The 23170-nt window shown below is 43.6% G+C and overlaps 1 protein-coding gene across 8 annotated transcripts in view; it reads right to left on the bottom strand.

Annotated features, from left to right (window-relative positions):
- Positions 1–23170, bottom strand: part of RASGRP3 (RAS guanyl releasing protein 3) — a 75409-nt gene that overhangs the window by 23808 nt on the left and 28431 nt on the right. For 6 of the 8 annotated variants that reach the window (XM_036262388.1, XM_036262394.1, XM_036262395.1 and 3 more), the window contains exons 2-10: positions 18442–18570; positions 14758–14952; positions 13673–13775; positions 11136–11198; positions 10482–10613; positions 8974–9121; positions 7278–7451; positions 6497–6613; positions 4225–4500 (exon numbers count right to left, since the gene is read on the bottom strand). In XM_036262388.1, the coding sequence (XP_036118281.1) occupies positions 4225–4500; positions 6497–6613; positions 7278–7451; positions 8974–9121; positions 10482–10613; positions 11136–11198; positions 13673–13775; positions 14758–14827 (1083 nt within the window). In that variant the 5' untranslated portion in view covers positions 14828–14952; positions 18442–18570. Of the gene's footprint in view, positions 1–4224; positions 4501–6496; positions 6614–7277; positions 7452–8973; positions 9122–10481; positions 10614–11135; positions 11199–13672; positions 13776–14757; positions 14953–18188; positions 18253–18441; positions 18571–23170 lie in introns of all 8 variants that reach the window. The other 2 variants (XM_036262391.1, XM_036262393.1) reach the window with 2 other exon arrangements.

Below are 23170 nucleotides of genomic sequence, written 5' to 3'. Positions count from 1 at the left end.
TTGTGACTGGGGATCACAGTTAAAAAAAATCAAAAAGTCTTCTCCAGATCTTCCCTGAGGAGGAGAACAGTCTCAACGCCAGCAGTCTGGTGGTACGGTCCTTCTTCATGTGCCCGGGGCCATTCCGGGGCCAGACTTATAGTGATCAAAATGGCTTGCGCAGTCCCTGCCCTCACAGAGTTTGTTCTGTAATCAACTCCTCCTTTGTAGATCCACGAAGGAGAGAGATTACTCAATTTTTATGGATGCAAAATAAAATAAATGTCAATGGTTATTTCCACATTGTAGAGTAAATGTCCGAGAGAGAGAGAGAGAGAGAGAGAGAGAGAGAGAGAGAGAGAGAGAGAGCGCGACCAAGCTGGGATTTAGAAGTTTGCCATTTGCAAGTCCTCTGTCCTTTTTTTCTTAATCCTCACTCCAGGACATTTTTCCATTTTTTTTGTTCAGATAGAGTGGGAGGGAGAGAGTGGAAGAGAAAGAGAGAGAGAAACATCGACATGAAAGGGACACATCAAGTAGCCGCCACTCACACGACCCAACCAGGGCCGGGGACAAGCTGCAACCGAGGTACATGCCCTTAGTGGGAACTGAACCCGGGTCTCTCGGGACCACAGGCCGACGCTCTCACCACTGAGCCAAACCGGCCAGGGCAAGCCTTCTGTCCTTTACACATCTCAGTTTCTTTATTATAAAAGAGGAAGGGGCTGGGCTGATGTTATGCTCGCTGCCTGACCAGGCACTGCATCAAAGGGCTTGTAAGACTCTACCAAGAACATGTGTGTGAAAAGTGCCGGGAAACTGCAGCCAGTTATTACAGAAGGTTCACGCATTGCTGTGCAGCCCACTGCACAGAACAGGCATTTAGTAAGTGTTGACTAACTGAAGACTTTTCATGTTCCGTCTCCCGGGACCCTCAATCATACATGCGCATCTTCCCTGGGGCCGCGTTCAGAAGCAGTCACTTCAGGCAGAAACCTAATCCAGAGTCTTGGGGCAAAGTGGATCCCCCTTTAAAAGATGGGCTAGAGCCCTGGCCAGTTTGGCTCAGCGGTTAGAGCGTCGGCCTGTGGACCAAGGAGTCCTGGGTTTGATTCTGGCCAAGGGCACATACCTCGGTTTTGGTTCAGTCCCTGGCTCTGGTTGGGGTCATTTGGGAAGCAACCAATCAATGTCTCTCTCTCTCTCTCTCTCTCTCTCTCTGTCTCCCACTCTATCTGAAGATAAATGGAAAAATATCTTTGGGTAAGATTTAAAACAACAACAAAAAAAAGATGCGCTTACAGATGCCTTGGGTAACTGAACTGTAGTCAGTACCATGGTTCTAGTCCCACTAGGGAGATGCCTCACGACATGCCCACCGGGCTCTGGTGAGACCTCTACGGAGGTTACCCCGCCTGTAGCCAGGAAAAACGAATGTACACCCCAGTGCCTCATTCTGCTGGTTGTGGAGACAGAGGAAGGATCTTGGCTTCCAGTAGAAACTGGTTGATGATCGGTGCTCCTACGAGGGACTGTGCCCTCCTAAGGAGTCTCTGGCCGGGATCACGGAATCACATTGACACTTGTTCCTCTTCTCAAGGCCCAACGTTCCTTACACCTAGAATCCTAGAAGTTTAGAGCTGGGAGAGACCTCACAAATGAGGATGAAACCCTTTCGGAAAAGTCCAAGGTCAAGGCTCATTAGCAAGGAGACAAAGCTAAGCAATTGCGGAGGCAGGGTTCCAAGTCAGAACGTCCACCTAGGATGTTGCCGCCACACTATACTGTATAACACTGCCATTATTGGGTGTGGGGCATGGTGGCGTCTCAATGTCCCTTCTGTGGGAGACACAGAGAGAGAGTGAGAGAGAGTGAGTTGGCATCATTTTCTTTTTTCTTTTCTTCCCAGCAAAAAAGTTATTTCTTAGCTTTTATTTCGACAATTCAGATTTTCTATTTGTATCCCAAAAGTGTCATCCCAAAATTTTTGCTCCTCCGAAGATCTGTCGTGATGTTGCTCACTGCATTTAAAACTCAAAATAGGCCCTGGCCGGTTTGGCTCAGCGGTTGGAGCATCGGCCTGCGGTGCAGAGAGACCCAGGTTCGGTTCCCGCTAAGGGCATGTACCTCAGTTGCAGTTTGTCCCCGGCCCTGGTTGGTCGTGCGGGTGGCGGCCACTCGATGTGTCCCTTCACATCGATGTTTCCCTCTCTCTCTCTTCCTCTCTCTCCCTCCCGCTCTATCTGAGCAAAAAATGGAAAAATGTCCTCGGGTGAGGATAAAAAAAAAAAACAAAAAAAAAAACTCAAAATAGCCCTGGCCGGTATTGCTCAGTGGTTAGAGCGTTGGCCTGCAGTCTGGAGACACCTGGGTTCGGTTCCCATTAAGGGCACGTACCTTGGTTGCGGTCTGTCCCCGGCCCTGGTTGGGTTGTATGGGTGGCAACCACTCGATGTGTCCCTTTCACATCGATGTTTCTCTCTCTCTCTCTCTCCCTCCCACTCTATTTGAACAAACTATCGAAAAATGTCCTTGGGTAAGGATTAAAAAATAAATAAATAAATAAATAAATAAATAAAACTCAAAATAATTTTTCTACTCCATCATTATCTTTGCCTGGGTGAGAAACTGTCCTGAGCATGGGCCTCTGCTCTGGACATTGTCCTCCACATCACCGAGACAGCTGGACACAAGCGGTGACACCTAGGCTGGCCCGCAGACGTCACCTGTGTCTGTGGGTTTGTCGCCTGTTTGAAGCTGCCACTCTGGGCACTTATTCATGGAAACAGATTTACAAAGCAAATGATCAATTAACGCAGGTGCCAGGATTACCGTGACATTTCTTTTTCACCCGATAGAGAATGTCTGTCTGTTTACTGTGTCACACAAACTCAGCCCCAAGGGATTTGTGTTTCTGTGTGTTGGCTACTTCTGCTTTATACTAAAGGTGTAGCTGGCATCATTGTGTACACTTAAGGTTTCTCTTCTTTGGTAAACAAGTGTGTGCTCTAGGAACAGTTGGAGAGAAGGTCTAGGAACCACACTCTGTTCCAGTGCTGTCGTCCTAGGGCACTGGGCTCTCAGACGCTCAGAAGGGGTATTGTTTTTATTTTCCAGGGCCACTGAAGGAAAACGGTCGACTCGGTATTGCAGATGGTTCAGATGTTACAGTTAAAAACCTAAACGGGGAAGTTGCTCCCCCACTAGCAAGGGTGAGAGCGTCTGGTTCTGCTCCGCCCCCGACCAATAGGCAGCCGATGGTAAAGTTCTCTTCTACACACCTGTTGTGTCTGAAGGTGCTGGGATCTAGATACCAGCTAGAGGTTGTGTCACAAATGCTCCAAAATACAAATGGTAGGACAACCCTCATACAGCATTTAATTCACCTATTGAGCTCCTAAGTGTGCCAGGTTTTGTGAGAGGAGCCGGGGACCTGTGCTGTGTAAGTCAGGCAAATGGGAAAAACCGAGTGCCAAGGGATCCCTCCCGGAGTTAAGAAGGCATGGCGTGCAAGGACCAACGTGGATGAAGCATTTGTGCTTTGGGGGGAGCAGAGAATGCTCCAGAAAGAGACACTTTTGAACTGGGGCTAGTCACAGGGATGGGTTGGGAGGGGACTTTCCAAGAAAGTGCCAGACCAGGAAGCAGAAGGCAGCAGGGCGTGGCGCAGTGTAAGAAGTCTGCTAGGCCCCAAAGGCAGCTGTGATGCAGGACCGGCTGGTGACAAACACGGCCAGTCAGACAATGGATCCTGCTGGGCCCCCAGTATCAGGCTGGGAACTGCATCTCGGGGTTTGGGGAGGCTGGTGGTGAGGGGAGATCACAAAGGAGGTTCTTGCCTTGCTCCAGGCCTCCACGACAGCCGCGCAGTGAGGACAAGGAGAAGCAGGTGAGTTGAGGACATGTAGAAAGAGGTGATTTGTTACTGTGATGAAGGAGAGTGAGGGGCTGAAGCCGGCCCTGGAGGGCCTCTCTAAGAAAGCTAGAAACTGGATCTGCAGGCCAGAAACCCGGCTCCTCAAAGCAAGGGGAGATTTCTTTGCTCTGAGGTTAGAGTCTTAAGTCAAGTGGTTATGGGTACAGGGTCCCCTCCCCTCAACCTTTGAGAGTTCTCCCTATCTATTGACCCTGAATTCAACCTCCTCCCTGCACCCCCAGTGAATTGCAGGCACATGTCTTTCTGCATCCCCTGGGACATGAGGTGCAGAAGAGTTATTAGCACAAACCCCGGTCCCTTGGACTCACGGTGAGCAGGTTGATCAAATCCATGTTGGGCTCTAAGTGGTGGGAGGCGTTCTGCAGGGAGACCAGTTCACTCAGGGTGACGGAGAGCTGGTGCATTTTCACAATGTTCACTTTGTTCTCCTCTGTCCAGTCTGGGAAAATGACATGGACTGCTATCAAGTCTTTCAAGTGCACGCCAAGGATGGGGATTTTGAAGCCGGCGCAGTCGGCAAAGGCCTTGCGGTAATTACAGTAATTGCCGTTGGAGGAGACCAGCTCTGTCATTTCGTTCCAGTTCTGGGAACAGATGGAAAAGAAGAATTTTCAGACAGCCTTCCCATCTGCCCACCCCTCGGCCTGCAGTGCGTGGCTAGGACATTCCTCAGCTACTGAGAGAAGTTTTAACAGCAGCAATGTTGATGCAAGGAACTATTAAACAGGAAAAAGAAAGAAAAATGTACGAGGCCTGGCTATGAGTTGGACAGCCTGTTCCAGTGTGCGAGAACATGCCAACAGCCCACACCTCTGCCTGCCTACTCGGGGAGCTGGGATGTGAAATATCATGTATACATAAGTATTTCACAATTAATGAAAACATTATGGCCCACAAATACAAGCATGTATTTTATTATATTTAACTATGTAGTATGTTAAAATTTCCTAGAAAAATATTCCAAGAAAGCTGTATTTGAGATTTCTTCCTTGCAGGTTAATCTAGGATGGGTGGGAATGTCTCACTGAGGTGTGAGACAGCTGAGGTTTTGAACTCTGCGACCTTGAGCAGGTCACTTCCCATTTTAGGGCCTTAGTCTCCTTTCCCATAGGAAAGAGGAGTTCAAATACACAGTTTTTTAAAGGCAGACTGGTGGTTCCAAGCCTCTTTGAACTTCTGTTGAATTCATATTCTTCACAAGGGAGAAGACTGCAATAATGTCAACATGAAACATTTTTAATAAAAAATGTGTTTTGTTCTTTGCTTGCTATTCAGTACAAAGCAAAAGGAAAATGAAACACATAGTGGCCCACCCTACTTGGAATGCGTTTAGTGTTTGAGGTCAGACAGCGGAGCTTCTGTGGTTTACATCCTCCTGTTTATGTGGACAAGTTATTATCAGTTGCCTAACAGCAACCAGACCTCTAATAGACACTAATTTTGATCAGTCTACTCTTCCCCAAGGCAGCCCATGTGATTCAGATGGAGCTGTTTCCATCCTCAGGTCCAAGGATGGGTCCTGATTTACCATCATCACAAGTCTACCCTTCCGGTTTGTGATTGGTTCAGAAACACAGAGGTAAGCCAATCAATACATTGTATTCTTCTGGCAACTGTTATTGGGCATGTGACTTGAGATGGTGCAATCCGTCTAAAAAGAAGGTCTTTAATGCCATTGGGGCATGGCTAAAGAGACACGTTTTCTCTGCCTCTACCTTTCATGACCAAGAGACCGTGATTTTCTGCAGAGAGCCCAACCAGGAGGGAAGCCAGTCTGATGAAACAACAAAACAAAACAACAACTGAATCTCAAGAAGGTAGAGCAGAGCTCTGATTAGCCATGCCTGAAGTCAGCCCTGCCTCTGGACTTCCAGAAATGTGAGAAGATATCCCTCTCCTTCTTTTTTAAGTAACTTCAAGAGTTTTTAAAAACTTACAGTTGAAAGTGCCCTTCTGATACAGCAAAGTATGCTCTTACAAGGAAATCTTTTCATAAGAATAAAATGTGTTTTTTTTGTTCAGTGGGAGAAATATTATTATAGTTGTCTGGAAATAAATATGGCAGAAAGCTTGATTTGGAAAATAATCATTTAAAAAATATATATATACTTTTATTCCTGACACATCAGCACTGAATCCGAGGAATTTCTAGACAAGGCCTATGTCTCCCCCTTACCTTGTATCTTCTGCTGAGTTGGACACAATGCATGAATAGAGCAGGTGTTCAGTGATTTCATTTGAGGAGGGGAGGATAGGGATGATTTCTGTCTTATTCTCCTGGTACCCCCTGTGTGTATCACAGTGCCTATCACATAGGAAGCAACCAATACAGACTTGCTGAACATTTACAACGACAACATGCAGTGGTGTTCAAGGGATTCTTGTTCAAACACTTGCCACCACCTCCAGTCTGTTTTCCAAGGAGCACGTCCATTCCCTTCTGTTTTACCCCCCACGTGTAACCTACTATTGTCTAAGAAGAAAACGCCCCTCTCTGCGGGACATTTGTTAAGAGTATCCTACCCCTAAAGACTTTACAAATGAATTTTTTACTTGGGATGAGAATCCAATCCACCGTACCTTTGTAACTTCGGAAGAAAGATGAGAATGGGTCTCTTTGAGGCGTGATATGGAGCTGTGACTAAGGCCGCCCACCACTGCCATCAGGGTGTTAAAGTTTTTGAGCTGAAGGAGCTTCTGCAATAAAACATGTTAACATCAATACTTTGTAACAATGTTTGAATTATCCTGAACTTTCTGAATTACAGGTGAATGCATACACAATTTAATAACAAAGACCTAGAAAAAATAGTATCAATTTAAAATGAAATGCAAATAAAATTCACTAGAAAAACATATCAATCATTTCACAGAAAAATAGCTACATTAAGTGCTTTTAGGTGTTAGCAATAAAGAGCAATCTTCTTGCATCGGAGAAGTAGGATTCATTCATTAGACATTTATGAGTAGTTTAATTGTCCTGTGTATTATGAACCCCAAATTTCCCCCAATGACTTTTCTCTCTTTTTTTAAAATTAATTAATTAATTTATTTATTTTATCCTCACCCGTGGACATTTTTCCATTTTTTGTTCAGATAGAGTGGGAGGGAGGGAGAGAGAAACATCGATATGAAAGGGTCACATCGAGTGGTTGCCACCCGCATGACCCAACCAGGGCCGGGGACAAACTGCAACCAAGGTACGCGCCCTTAATGAGAACCGAACCCGGGTCTCTCTGGACCACAGGCCAACGCTCTAACCACTGAGCTAAACTGGCAGGGCCCCATGACTTTTCTCAATAGAGTGCATGAACATCTAGAATTCTTTAAGAACTCCAGTCCAATCACCAGATATACATACCTTGGCAACATTGATAAACTTTGTGATGACTTCTGCCCTTTGCTGGGGGCTTGGTTTGCTAAGAACCATCAGCTGGACCCACTTAGAGATTCCATTAAATAGAGCTATAGACCTCTCCAGGGTCGGGTTGTTCTCCAGGCAGCCGTGGATAACATAGCTTTGGTAGTCAGTGAACTAGTAAGAGAGTGAATTATAATGAAGTCTTTGCAAAACCAGAAATCACAATGTTGCATAAAAGAGGTGAGATATTGTTTTGTAACAACATAACCATTTCTTACATTTCGCATTTCAATGGCATCTTACAAATTTAAATATACATGTACCTTTAGCACGTTATTTTGCTGCATTTCACACCCCATACACTCATTACACATGACAGTGTTGGGGGGCAAGGAGGGGGTAAGACTCCAAGTCACATTCCAGTGAATTCGAAATTGCTGGTCATAGTATTCACCTGGGGCATTTACTAAAATAGTGGTTTCTGGGAACACCCCAGACCTAAAGGATCAGTATTTCCAGAGGAAGAAACGAAGAATCTCCATTTTTCATCCACGACTGATAATTCCAGTAGTCAGGCAAGTTTGAGATACAATGACATACATTAAAAAAGAAGAAATGAATACATGGAAGTAGGGTACAGACTGACAAACCTCAGAGGGAGGGGCGTGGGGGGATGGGAAGAGATAAACCAAAGAACTTGTATGCATATATGCACAAACAATGGACACAGACAATAGTTTGGGGAAAGCAGGAGGGGGTGGGGGCAGGGAGGAGGGGGTCACCGGGAGTAAAAAGGGGAACATCTGTAATACTTTCAACAGTTCAGATTAAATAAGGAAGAAATGAATATAACGATTTCAAAGTTTGTCAAGTTTTTTCAAGCAGGGGTGTCTCTCACAGCCTGCCTGCGGGGAGTCAGCAAGGACCTCTCCAAGTAGGATTACTCGGTGAAAAGAATCAGTCTTTCAGAAATCCATATTTCTACCCTCATGTTCTTCTCTGCAAGCAATAATGTACTGCCTTCCCCAGCGTGGTGGAAGAGAAGGAGGGGGAGGGGCTGCAGCCTGGAGCTCAGTGAGAGCGACACAAAGACGCTTGTGAACCCAGCGGAAATAGCAAAACAAGTGGGTGGTGGGGAGGTAGCCAGTAAGGGACTAGAGTCAGAGGGAAGAAAAGATGTGGAGGAGGACAGCGCTCAAGACAGAGTGGGAAAGAAGCTTCACTCAGGACCTCCATGCCTGGGAAACAAACACGGATGCTCAGAGTCTCCTCAGAGCCTACAATCCCTACTTTCAGCCTACACCCATCCTGAGACATTTCTCCAAATCCCAACCGAAATGACTGTTTCTTCCCCCGAACAAAGGGCCTAGCAAAACACGCTCGCTTGGGAGAAGTCAACGGACCTCAATGCACGTTGAATGGTTAACTCTCCGCCGCGTATTCAGAAAGTCATGCTTCAATCGTATGAAAGGGGACATTGAAAATGCAGCGACAGAAATATAGCTCCTGAGTCATACAATAAAGACAGGATAATATTTATTTTTGGTGGAAAGGGATTGTTCCTGTGAATTAAGGGCACTTTTCCAACAGCGCCCAGTGACAGAGGCCGCCAACACTTCCGAGTACGAGAACGGGCGCTTGGGCAAGCTGGCCGGGAGGCTGTTATCCTTGGAAGAATAAATGTTAAATTTCTTACTGAGATCCTTCGAAAAGATTTATGCTCCAGAAAAGTGAGATGCTCGGCCAATTCAATGGGCTCCAGATGGTCAAACAGCAGACAGGCTTTTCCCTTCTTGGACACTTTTTTCCTCTGTGTGACTCTTCTCATCCAGTCGTAGGAAGGTCTTTAAAAGAAGAGCGGAGTCTGGTCAGTGTGCCAAAGGCCTGTTTCACTCCATGGGAGTTATTAACCTACTGACTCTGTTACTCTTGGCATGCCTCCAGGGGCTTATGCAAAATACACACCCTGTCCCGAGGATCTGAAGAGGAAACCACTGACCCATGGCCAATAGACATAAACTTGGAGTTGTTTTCCCAGACAGGGTGGATTTGCACCGATCCATCCAGAATCTCTTACTTGGTCTTTCTTAGAGCCAGTAAGGTTTGGATCATAAGGGAGAGATCAGGGCTAGGTATATAAATTTGGGAGTTTATCAGTATATAGATAGTGATTTAAGGCACATGGGAACCACTAAGAACTGGTTCTCACACTTCAGCAAGATGTGGATAATCTGAAAAGTCTGTTATAAAAGCAGGAGTCTGGACCTCACTGCCAGAGATTCTGATTTACAGGGAATGAACCCGAATAATCTGTTTGTTTGTTTGTTTGTTTGTTTGATTTTTTGGTACGTGCCCCTAGCGGGAACCGAATCCAGGTCCACAGGCCAATGTGCCAACTGCTGAGCCAAACCGGCCAGGGCCGAATAATCTGTATTTTTAACAACATCCCTAATGATTCCCGGATCACTCACTGTTGATCACTCTTGAAGAAGTGTTCCAGGAAAATGGGCTAGAATAAGAAGGCCTGGGACACGAGAGCATGTATCTGCAAGATGGAAACCCACACTTAAGGGCACAAAATAGTTTGCTCTGTGCAGAGTTAACTGGTTGATATAGAACCCTAGCCTAATTTACACCGTGTTCCTAATAACTGAGCTAACTCGTTCATGGCACAACTATGGTCAACAGTGGGACAGCCTCAGGCTTATCTCAGAAGTACCACAATACAGGGCTTCTCAAACCTGAATGAGCATATGAATCACCTGGAGATCTTATTTAAATGTAGTTTCCAATTCAGTAGGTTTAGGGTGGGGCGTGAGAGTCAGTAACTCTATTGAGCCCCAGGTCATGTCAGTGTCACCTATCCATAGACCACACTATGAGTGGCAAGGGCATAGGAGACATTAACTAGATTTTAGTAAATACTGAGCATCAGTTGTGCCAAATGTTTTGCATGCTGTCTTATGCACTTACTGGATGATGAAGATAAGCCCATGAGAAAGGTACTGTTCCCATTTTACAAATAAAGAAATTGAAGCTGGGAGAGATGAGCTATGCGCAGCGGTACTCAACGCAGCACGACTTTCTCAAAGGAGCACACCTGGATTCTGAAATGGCATGGACTGAGGTCTAGTGGGGTGGTCCCCGGGCCCTCCCCCAAGCAGCAGACTCATCATGGTTGTAAGAAGAGTGTGCCATCCTTACATGCTCGATATGTCAATGAGGCTGATGTGTTTTTCATATCCTAGTTGACTCGCTACTTCTCGGAATTCTTCAGTCATACGGATCAAACCAAGGTCCAAATTAAACTCTGCAGGAAATTTCAGAATCCAGTACCTGAAAGGCATCAAATATTTTTGACAACCGGAAGATTCCAAGTGGGACCTCTGTGTAAGCCATAGTATCATCCTATAGATTACATTTAACAAAGAACCCAGAACCACACCCCCCAATTAGCTATCTCCTGTCCCACCCATCACATTGAGTCTCACTCTTGCCCTTCAGTCAAGGGCCCAAGTTCACTCCCATGCTGACTTTCTTTCCAGCTCTCTCCAGAGGGAACCCTTTCTGTCAACACATGGCCAGTGGGCGGGACTGTGCACGAGGGAGTAGAAAATAGAATGTCCTCTAAGAGATGGTTTTATTCCCGCATCACATGTACCACTGCTTGAGCTCTAGTCCCAAAGAAAGGTAAATTCTACCCCCAAGAACGGAGGGGGGCCAATTTTAGCGAGTTCAGTAAAAGGGAATCTGAGTGGGTTGTATTGCCAAACCAGATCTGTTGTTCGGGGAAAAGGGAAGTGTCAATCATTCCAGAGGCAGAAACCACAAGGCAGTTACATTTGTGAGCATATTTACCTCATGAAGTAGCAGATCTTCAGTCGGAATTCATCGCAGCTCTCTCCACTGGCGTTTCGATACGTGCACTGGTTAAAGAAAAGCTCGCGATTTGCTTCCTTTACATACCTCTGCGGCTGTTTGGTCCACGCAGAGGAATTCCTGATAAGAGGGCCCTACTGGGGACATGTGGCTGATGTGGACGTTCAGATGGTGAGGGAAGTGGGTTCTGATGTCAGCATGGAATAGTTCATTGCTCTGGGATGTCCTCGTTTGGTATGGAAGAGAAGCCACTTATAAAATTTGTTCTGGCCCTGGCCGGTTTGGCTCAGCGGTTAGAGCGTCGGCCTGCGGTCCTGAGAGACCCAGGTTCGGTTCCCGCTAAGGGCGCGTACCTCGGTTGCAGTTTGTCCCCGGCCCTGGTCGGTTGTGCGGGTGACAGCCACTCGATGTGTTCCTTTCACATCGATGTTTCTCTCTCTCTCTCTGTTCCTCTCTCTCCCTCCCACTCTACCTGAGCAAAAAATGGAAAAATGTCCTCGGGTGAGGATAAAAAAATAAAATAAACTTTGTTCTGTCCTCCTGAGCACTTACCAAGTGATGATTGTCAACCATAATTACAAATATACTACCAATGAGAGATCATTTAAAATTGGTAGCACAGCCCAGGTCAGTTTCGCTCAGCGGTTAGAGTGTCGGCCCGCAGACCAAAGAGTCATGGGTTTGATTCCAGTCAAGGGCACATACCTCAGTTGCAGTTTGGTCCCCGGCCCTGGTCGGGGTCATGCGGGAGGCAACCAGTCGATGTGTGTCTCTCTCCCTCCCTCCCACTCTATCTGAAGATAAATAGAAAAATATCTTCAGGTGAGGATTAAAAAAAAAACAAAAAACTGTATATATATATGGTACATCCCCTGGCCAGTGTAGCTCAGTTGGTTGCAGTGTCATCAATCCCATGCACCAAGAGGTCACGGGTTTGACTCCCGGCCAAGGCGTGTGCCCGGGGTGCAGGCTTACCCCCTGGAAGGGAGCACTCACTCCCTCTCCCCTCCTCTCCCTTTAAAGTCAATAAAGACACTGCTAAAGAAATGGTGTACATAGAAGCACCATTTTAGCCAAAAAATATTTGTAGTTAGGATTAATGCCTTATATATATACTCTAATTTCTTTAGTATTTTAAAATGTCATTTGCAGGTAAATTGATACACAGGGTGTGTTGTAGTTTATTTTGAAATCTATTTTTATTCACACTCTTTTAAAAACAATATTTACTGAGCTCCTGCTGTAGGCCAGGCACCGTGGGCACGCAACAGTGAGTGATTTAAAGGGAGGAACATCGAAAGGTATCAGGTCCCAGGCTGTCAACTGTGTACAGTCTGTACTTTCATTAGATTTTACTGTGTCTAAATACCCATTTAAATTTGTGCTTCATATCATCAGCAGACATACTAATGATCAGAATGCTGTTTGGGGCACATTCGGACAGTGTTTGGATCCTGAGGAGAGATGGGACAGATGGAGTCCATTCTATCCATCCTTCCCCATGCGACACCCTCAGTGGTGGGACCCGTGGAAGCTTTGGACCACTGGGAACCAGGATCCGACTCACCTCCAGGGACCTCTGTTCAGGGTGAATGTCCCCTGACCCTCTCCATCATCCCCTTCTGCCCCGAGGTCGTGGGAGGATGGAGGAACAATGTGGAAAGTGGGGGAGCTTGAAGTGAGCAGGTAGAAACCCCACCCGGCCCCAGCGACACTCCATGGACCCGCCCCTCCCAGGCTCCCTGCTCCGTTGGGCTTCTCACCCACCTGCAGGGCCCCCTGGGCTGGAAGCAGGCAAAGTCTGCAGGAGCCCATGTTAGCAACTATATAATACACATTGGATGTCGGGGAGCGAAGCTGACTTAGAAATGTGAGACCGTTTTACTGTTTCAGTCCTTCGCTTCACCCACCTTTTAGGGCTGCAGTGTGGACAACAGCCGATGAACTGCTAAAAGCCCATATAGAATGTTTTTTTTCCCTCTTATGTCAGAAGGAAATCCAAAATTAACATCGATCAACACATTACGATAAACCTGCTAGAATGTTCTTTGTGTCTTGCCAGAAAGGGAAGATGTAAAAGCTTAGGTGGTATTTGTGCCTGAGCCAGATCATATTACTTTGGCTGGCATTTCTGAATGTCTAAATCATGCTGACATCATGGTCCACCATGCTGACATCCTAAAAGGAATGAAGTAGGTCCTGAATCAGTGTGAAATATTCCTTCCTTGTACTAACAGCAGCAATGTCAACGGCGGGTTAGAGACATTCCGCCTCCAGCTCCTGTTTCATTTTATATCTAATGATTATTTTCAAGTCGAGCCAGCACATCCAGATGGATAGTCAACTATTTGGTCCATCACCCAGATGTTTTGTCTAGACATCTAAATATATTCACAAAACAGCTGGTTAGCTGACTGAAGATTATTTATTCATCTTAATTTACTGGCTCTGGTTAGACACTCTATCCACATAAATACAGAACTTGATTTATGATTACATAGGAGTTGAAAAGATATATGCAGAGAAGTTTTTCGGCCAGTTCAGTGGAAGATAAATACCATCGGTGCATCAGTAGAACTATTCTTGGCAAATAACTATTGTTCAGCTCTCCATTGTCATCTGTTAAAAAATAAAATAAAATGAGGGGTGAGGAGGTAACAGTACTACTCTCTCTTTTTCTAATATCAGTAGAGAAATATTGGTGTCAAAAGTTTCTCATAGACTCAATTATCATTTCCTCCTACGTCTCCTGGTATTTTCTTGCAAGTTAAGTGGGCAGGTTTCACTCCCTCATCTGATTTAAGGTTGCCAGGATTTAACAAGTAAAAATCCAGGACCCTTAGTGAAATTTGAATTAAGGTAAATCACGAATAATTTTCTAGTAGAAGTCTGCCCCATGCATTATTTGGGATAAAACTTATACTAAAAATGTGGTTTATCTGAAATTCAAATTTAACTGATCATCCTGTATTTTATCTGGCAACCCCGCTCTGGTTTAACTCTTCCTTTAAAATCAATTCAACTCCTGTGTGACTGTGCAAGGAATAATCCAAAATGCTGTGGTAGGTACAGAAACAACATAAGCATACAGCTGTCAAGTTTACAACCCAGGAAGAGGTATAAGACATAAATGCACACAGACACAGCAGCAGATTGTCCTACCCACACCTGTCTAAGCCAGAGACCAAGAGATGATCACAGCAGCATGTACCACGTGCCGTAAGAAAGTTACAAAGACTGTGGGAGGGTGGAGGGAACATTCCTGACAGGTGACATTAGGAATGGTATGAACATTGGAGATGACATCTGAGATGAACCCTGAAGCGGAATTTCAGTGAAAGGGGCATGACAAAGGCATGCAGGTAGAAAGAGGCAGGAATGTTCCAGAAACATGAAGTGGACAGTATGGCTAGTGGATTAGCTGTGGGCAATAGAGGGAAAGGCATGCAAAGAGCAGTGGTACTAGGGAGACAGAATGGGGTCAATCCAAAAGGCCTTAGGCACCAAGACATGAACATTGAATTCTGATCTACAGCAACACTTGCGTTTGATCAGGAGCAAGGGATAGTATCAAAATATATGAAGGGGGAAAGGCTCATACCAAACATCTCAATGCAGGTGCTCAGCAGTTCATCTAATGTTGCTGCTTTCCCAAGTCCACTTGACCCCATGGTTATTTAGCCGTTGTCAAAAAACTAGAGACATTTTCAGCATCAAACAGACCATCTCCATAATCATGCAAGTTGGTGATATTTTGCCTAGTGGTAGTCTCTGTCCTTAGTTACACTTCAAGACTCTAAAGAAACAAAAAGAAAGTTATCAGACTAGAGTTCACACCCGATTAAAGCATCACTTCCCTACCCAAAAAGATAATGGCTTTCTACAGGAAAAGTATCAGCCATAATGATGGCAAAGTACTTGCTAAGCTATCCCTTATTGTGTATGGTGCTGAGACCACAGAGATGTTCTCTATTAAATACCATCCCATTCTGCAGCTGAAATTTTTTTGGAAACATTTTCTTCATGTTCATAAGTGATGAAATATCCAAGAATATTATAAACATGACTTGGTTTAATATTATGAGTATATAGAGGAAGATACACACACACACACACACTTTTTTTTTTAATCCGTACCTGAGGATATTTTTTCCATTGCTATTTAGAGAGAGTGGAAGGGAGGGAGGGAGAGGGGAGAATGGTGGGGAAAGAAACATCAACATGAGAGAGACACGTAGATTGGTTGTGTCCCACATGCACCCCCACTGGGGTCAGGAATGAACCTGCAACTCAGGTACGCCATGCCCTTGACCAGGAATCAAACCCGGGACACTTTGGTGCACGCTCCAATGATAAGCCAAACCAGCCAGGGCAAGGAAGATAAAGTTATAAGCACTATCCTCAGTGATCATATACATGTTCAAAAACTGGTTGAAAAAAATCTTGTTTGCCTAAGTTCTCCAATAGTAACGCTATTATATTTTTTTTAATTAAAAAAATTTAATTACAGTTAACATACAATAGTATATTAGTTTCAGATGTACAACATAGTGATTAGACATGTAAACACCTTATGAAATGATTACCCTGATAAGTCTAGTGCCCATCTAACACCACACATAGTTATTACAATAGTATTATTGTATTCCCTTTGTTGTACTGTACATCCCTGTGATTTTTGTAATTGGCAATTTTTACATCTTAATACCTTCTTTTTTTTTTTACCCATTTCCCCAACCTTCCTCCTATCTAGCAACCACCAAAAATGTTCTCTGTATCTATGAGTTTGGTTCTGTTTTGTTTGTTCTTTTTTTGTTGTTGTTACATAGATTCCACATATAAGTGAAATCATATGGTATCTGTCTTTGTCTGACATATTTAACTTAGTATAATACCCTCTAGATCCATCCATGTTGTCACAAATGGTAAGATCTCATTCTTTTTTATGGCTGAACAATATTCCATCAACACTATTATACTTATTAGTAAAAATATGAACAATCTATTAAGCATCCACATTATATACCAGGCATTATACCAAAGTCTTTACATGTATTATCCAACTTGAACTTCATAATATCCCTGTGAGGTAGTAATTATTATTCTCAGTTTACAGATGAGGTCATGGGATTCACAGAGATTCAGCAACTTGCCCAAAACTACACAAGTATTATTAACGTCCAGAATCAAGACTCTATTATAAAATCAAACTTTTGGGTTCCCTTTTTCCCTTTTATTATTTACCCCAGTGTGTTATCATAAGCTGTCATAATTTTGCCCCGTAATATGCTGTGAAGATATTACTCTTCCACACCATCTCAGAAAGAGAATATAAACCAGATTATCTGTCACAGAGATAAGAACAACGTGGACAGCTTGTTTTGCAGCACTCGGGAAAACGGGATTGGAAACCACCTCTCAGAGTTGCTTATACTGAGAGTATCCCTGTTGGAAGCACACCATCATTCTATTTTACAGAGCGAGTTCTTAATGCTGGGTCCATAGAGGGCTTGGAAAAGTCCAGATGTCATCATGATGTAAGATAGCTACCCACTTTGGACAAGGTGGCCACTGGGAGTCATCTTATAAACGGTTTGAAGTCAATGTCTATTTTACTCTTGAAATTTATTTAAGCAACTGGTAGTCATTGAATGCTTGACAGGTACAAGGCCCCGGGCTAGGCATCGAGGCTGGATGGGGAACAAAGCATGGTCTCATTCCTGCTGCAGTGGGCTCGCGGTCCATTTCAGTAAGACCCCATGAAGGAATAGGGAAAAACCCCAATGTCCATCTGCACGGTTGTATTTACTCAATGGGACCGCTGGAGAGAGACATTTGAGTGAGTCTGTGTTCACCAGGCACATAACTCTGGAGGAAACTTATTTATTGTGCATTATTTTTGAGTAAGAACCATATTCTCATGCTGAAGGTGCCACTCTCAGAGCGTAAAAAAAGGCTTATTTCACACGTGAAATAAAAATAACAGAAACACTGAATCGATATTCTCTCACTTCTGGGGAATATTAAGGTTGTCTGGAACCACCCATTACATTACTTAACCAGGTCGCCTTACTGGTAAGGTCTTTCCTGGCCACCTACTAAAACAACACCTCTTCCCCCACGCCCGGCTCCCACTTGGCGTGTCCTACCTCACTTTCTGGAGTTATTTTTCTTCTTAACACATATATCTGCATTTGACATATTGCATATTTTACTTGTTATTTGGGTTTTAAAAAACTGTTTCTCCAGCACTATAAACAGAAGTTCCATGAACTCAGGGATTTTTGTGGGTTTTTCTCCCCTGGTGTATTCCTCAACTCCTAAAATTTTGTCTCAGATGTGGACGATACTCCAAAAAACATCTGCTAAATTAATGAATGGGTGGATCAATAGATGTAGGAATAAAAGAAAAACTGCAAAAAATTTGTTTTTGAATATGTATATATTTGTCTGAATGTGTACGATGCATTTTAAGAGCTGATTTTCTAGTCGGTTTTACTAACTTAAATCAGCTTTTCGTAAACATCACCAGGACAGACATTTCTGCCAGCTTTTTAGACTTACTAGGAACTGACCTTCGTTCTAATGCAAACGTGGTACCTTTTCCAGGACATTTGGGGCAGCACTTCTCTAGTTTCCCGAGTGTAAATCTTGTCAAAGTCAAGATTGGACAACTGACAAGTTTATCTTTGTGTATAGACAGACTTTTTTTTTTTTTTATCTTGTACACTCTTGATGCTGAATACTAGATTTGTTACTAAAACCAAACAGCCTGGATTAACGAAACTAGTTTCTCAGGTCAAATCCAAAATTATTCAGCCAAGCTGTATGGAGAAGTTGTTGACCTTCCACAAGGGGTTAGAAATAACCTGCTACCAAAACTCTGTCACTATGTTTGGAGTTATATTTGTGATCTGCAAAGAAGCCAGCACAGGAGAGCCAGGTGGGCTTGGTGATCCCGTTACAATCTGTTGCTATAATAAGGAGATGTGTCCGTGTCCTTGCTTAGCATTCTGTCGCCTGCACATTTACCTGAGATCGCATTTCACACATGGGGACACTCTTCTCCACAACTGCTGTTTTGAAAGTAAAGCTCCTTTATTGTAAGGGAACATACAGGCATCATGTGAAGTAGACAGTAAGAGAGAAAAGGGGAAAGCTGTTACCGTTATATCACCATCCAAAAATAACTTATTTGTATCATGACACGTTTGTTTGTTTTTCTAGGCGTCTTTGTTTCGTCGAGTTTCTTACATGATCTACAACAGTTTGAAGAAATGCGTACCTATTGGTTTCACACAGATTTCCAGGTCTGAAAGAATTTTAAGGGCAGTTATCATCATTGGAAACTGCTTTGGGAATGTAGTCTGCAGTCCTGGCTTATCCAATTTAATCAGTAACTACTTTGGAGAACCTGATAAAAGAACAGAAGAAAAAAAAAAAAAATCCCCAGTCAGAGTTAAATAATAGAAACCCAAAGGAGTCTACCTTGTGTTAAAGCATTTCCAAAAACCTTGAAATATACATGTTTTTAGAGATTTTTCTCTAAACTTCACCCATAAAATTAATTAAGAAAGAGAAAACATTCAAAACAGTTAGTAGGTGACTTGATATTTTAGAAGTCAAGCAGTTTGTTTTTCTCTAAATCAGCCTATTAAAAACCTACAAATGTTGTAAAACTGAAGCTTATATACATAGTGTAAAATATTACTTTAGTCCAATAAGACTTATATCAGTGGGTTACTCATGAAGAATTTCCAAACACTGACTTGGGATGTTAGTAAATCTCTGAAACAGTTTGTTGTGGTGATCCTCAAACTCTGGTTCTAAATCACTCCTGACCATCTCAGCGTGAATGTCAATCTTATTTTAGTCCACGTTGTTTAGTCTCCCAGTGGTTTAGGAGTTACTTTCATGTTGCTATGTCCTCTCCGGCTGCAATGGAAATGATTGCTCCCCAGCAAAGACATTTTCTCATGAAATTTCCCCAGGGATTGAATCATTTCTAATAAAGAAGTTCTCACTTCAAAAGGGTAATAGAATTCTGTTGGGTGTGATTTCCGAAGGCCATGATATGTTCATGCAACAAAAAAACATTCATTAACATTACTGGTGAAGCCTCTAGCTTCACAAAAACCCTTGTGAGGTTGCCTAGGACAATAAGAAGTGTGCTCCCAATGTTAGAAGAAGCCAGTGCAGTGCAACTATTTATTAACAGATATAAATGAGCACCTCAGGCTCTTGACGCAGAATGTGTCGAGTTCTAAAAAATTAGATTTCAACATAAAGATAACCGAACGAAAAAAGTTCTACTTTCCTCTGAGTAAAATGTTATTAATGCTGCGTATGTACTAGACTGTTAAAAGTGCTAGCGAGGAAGCACAGAAAGGGTACCCAACACGTGGCCTGCAAAACACGGTGTGCTCAGGGAACGTGTCTCCCTTCGCCTGCTCTGGCCCTTCCTTTTAAGTTGAGGACTTAAAAGGCTTTTAAGTTGAGGACTTAAGTTGCAATAGAAGATTCATGCTTCGAAGTGACAGGAAGAGAGGCAGTCATTTAGAGAGGGAAAAGGAAACGGGAGGGGACATTGTGACGTAGAGCACCCAGGAGCGGGCTGGCGGCCTGGTCAGCAACAGAATCCCAGCCCTGCAAGTCCTCCAGCCAGAGGAAGGTAACGGCTGTCAGAGATGCTGTGGACTACATTCCCAGACTGTGTCTAGGAAGCATGCCAAAATGACAGCAAAGGTTCCTCCTGGCTCTAGGGTTGCAGAATTTATAAGGCGAAATATTACATCTAAAAAGTATTCAACAAATGTTGGCCCTTCCAAAGATTGTCTTATCTGTAGCATTATCTTTCTTTTTATCCTCACCCGAGGACATTTTTCCATTTTTTGTTCAGATAGAGTGGGAGGGAGAGAGAGGAAGAGGGAGAGAGAGGAAGAGAGAGAGAGAGAGAAACATCGGCGTGAAAGGGACACATCGAGTGGCTGCCAGCCACATGACCAACCAGGGCCGGGGACAAACTGCAACCGAAGTCCGTGCCCTTAGCGGGAACCAAACTCCGGTCTCTCTGGACCGCAGGCCGATGCTCTAACCGCTGAGCCAAACCGGCCAGGGTTATAGCATTATCTTCATTCCAAGAAAACAAACAAACAAAAACCTTTGAAAATTCTTTTCCCCTAATGTCAGATATTGTCTTTATACAAAAATGACCATATCTATGTCTTGACATTCACATGACCTTCAAATGGAGACAAGGGGATTTCTCTAAATGCCTAAATCCTATGTGAAATGGGAGGTAAATATTACAAACCTTTAAGCCTTAAGGATTAATGACTAAGGTGTCACATCCTTTGCTGTTCTGGCAACATTCAAGCTTAATCTCCCTTTCTAACCACAGACATGAGATTTTTACAAGTCATGTGATTATATTCTCTGAAACTCCATAGGAGAATCGAGATTATTGAGTTTAGTAAGAGAAATGATAACAAAATTCTGAAAGATAATTCATTTGACAAATACTTACTATGGTTCTATTAGACACCAGTCACTAAGCAAGGTACAGGAGCGGCTGGCCAAGGAGGTGGGGTGAGCAGAGAGAAAACTGAAGTGGTGAGCAAGACAGACACAATCCTTGCCCTTAGATCCTCACAAAGAATTAAACAAATACTTACAATAACATATCCTGCGAGGGGCAGGGCCCTAATGTAGTCTAGGAGCCAGAGGAGTTGAAGCTGGGCAAAGAGTGGGTGGGAAGGTGACAATTAAGGAAAGTTGGAAGGTATTTCGAGTGACTGAAGTATCAAATGTGATGCGACATGAGACTAAAGTTAGTACAGTAGCTCATGAACAGTATTGTAAGCTATATTAAGGAGTCTAGGCTTTATCTGAAGCACAATGGAAAACCATTTTTTTAAAGGTGAGGAGAGGGGCATGACCATATCTGGATTTTTTAAAGATCCCTCTAGCTGCAGTATGGAGAAGCGATTAGTCAAGACCCACGCTAATGATGGGGAAACCAGTTAGTCAATGACAGCCATTCAGACAAGAGATGATGGTTATCTAAGCCAGACTGTGGCAATGGAGATGGAGAGGAATGGTTGGTTATTAAGTATATTTTGAAGCTAGAGCCAACAAGATTTGCTGATTTGTTTGCCAGGGGGCGATGATCAGAAAGGAGGAATCAAGGATAATTTCCAGATTTCTAGCTAGACATTTGGTGGTTGATAGAGCCATTCCATAACCCAGCTAAAACTGCAAAATAGAGAGGGAAGGGAGGTGTAGGAAGTTCATGGGAGTTAAATGATGAGTTCACTTTTGGACATGTTGCATTAGAGATGTCTAAGACATACAAGGGGAAATGTTGAGTTAGCTTCTAGATACCTGTTACAGATTTCTGAGTTGACACCTGAGTATGTGTAAGTGCTAAGAACCAGTGCAAAGGGAAATTGAAGGGACAGGAGAAGAGAAATTTATCTTGTAACAAGGCCCCTTGGAGGACAGGAGTGATGAACCCATGCACAGTGGCGGGGTTTACCTTGGATAGAGGTGGAGTCACCTCTTTTAATAACAATAGGAAAGAGAAAAAATGGGCACAGATATGCAATTTGGCCTTTTGATAGCAGAAATCAAGAAAGTTCCTGTCTAAGCAGAAACTTTTAAAATTTACTGTAACAAGAAGGAGACAAGGTCATCTAGTAGAAGGTCTGATGGGAAGAGGTCAGAGGTTTATCAAGAGGAGAAAATATACAAAAGATGTTGTGAAAAACAAGAACAGAAAAAAGAAGCTAGAAGTACTGGGACTGTTTCCATCCAGAGTCGAAGGCTAATGTTCCCCTTCTTCAGGAGTTTGAGGGGAAGTTTTGTGTTCCTTGTTCCTTGGGAGATATTCCTCACACGTGTCAAGTTTCTGAGCTTCTTTAGGGAAACTTTTCTGGAATAACTTATTTGGCAAGTTCCTTCTGTATGGAGCAGGCAGTCCTGAGTTTCTGCTGTGACAGTCTGGTTTCATGAGTAAGAACACATGGTTTCCACAAGGATGAGGCTCAGAGCTAGAGCACACCAGGCACGTGCTAGGTGGTGTCCTCAGAGGGCCCGAGTCCCGCTCCCACTTCACCTAGCTTTGCTGGGAATGGTGAAGAGGAAGACAGACCCTACCGGACATGAAAACGCGAAGAAATCATTTACCTCCCACCCTTTGCCTTGCTCCAGAATGTTTCATTCCGGCAGCTACCACCTCAGCCACCATCCCATGTTCCCCACCTTCCCCTTCCTGCCCAGGCTTCCTGTATCTCTGCCCCACCCCCACCCAACTCACCCTCTCCAATGCCCTCGTCTGTTGTCTTGAAAAAGGCCATAAATCACAAGATTCATTACCATTTCTTCTCAGTTCACTCTCCACATTTGGTATTCTTTGGTTGTTTCTGCATCGATCTTGTTTCAACTTTAATTCCCCTCTCATTTCTTTCAATGTCACCTCTCAGTTCTTTGGATTTCTCTTTCTATTTTATGTCCTTTAATAAGTTACTTTTCTCAGCATGCTCTGTCACAGTCTCACTGTCATCACTGTCAAAGCGGTTTCTATGACAAACCGACTGGAATAATATGAACTTAGGAAATGAGCCCAATGGTTACAGCAAACTTAAAATGCTGTAAACAGGTCATAATGATGACCCAGAGAATAAGTTCCTATTTATGGGAAGTGGAGCAATATCCCCAAAGTTTAGTTAACAATTACAATATGGGGTAGCCCCGGATAATACTGCATTTCTCAACTCTATAAGCAATTTTTTTTTTCATTATTGTCTTGGAGGGGTTTGTTAAATGAGGGTTTCTTGGGTTTTTAATTTATTTTTCCTACAAAGAGCTTTTACTAAATCATTGGAGCATTAATTATAGTAATCAATAGTCTCTACAAATACTACTTGCTGGTGGCATGCAAGATGATAGACATAAGGTTGGAAAAATTACCTCTGTTATGTTTAAATCTTATAATGCCCAGAAAGCTAAGTATT

This window comes from Molossus molossus, unplaced genomic scaffold (assembly GCF_014108415.1).
Source record: "Molossus molossus isolate mMolMol1 unplaced genomic scaffold, mMolMol1.p scaffold_m16_p_15, whole genome shotgun sequence".
In the NCBI taxonomy this organism is placed as follows: Eukaryota; Metazoa; Chordata; class Mammalia; order Chiroptera; family Molossidae; genus Molossus; species Molossus molossus.
The sequence above is the reverse complement of the archived record's forward strand: the minus strand, read 5'-3'. Positions and strand labels throughout refer to the sequence as shown.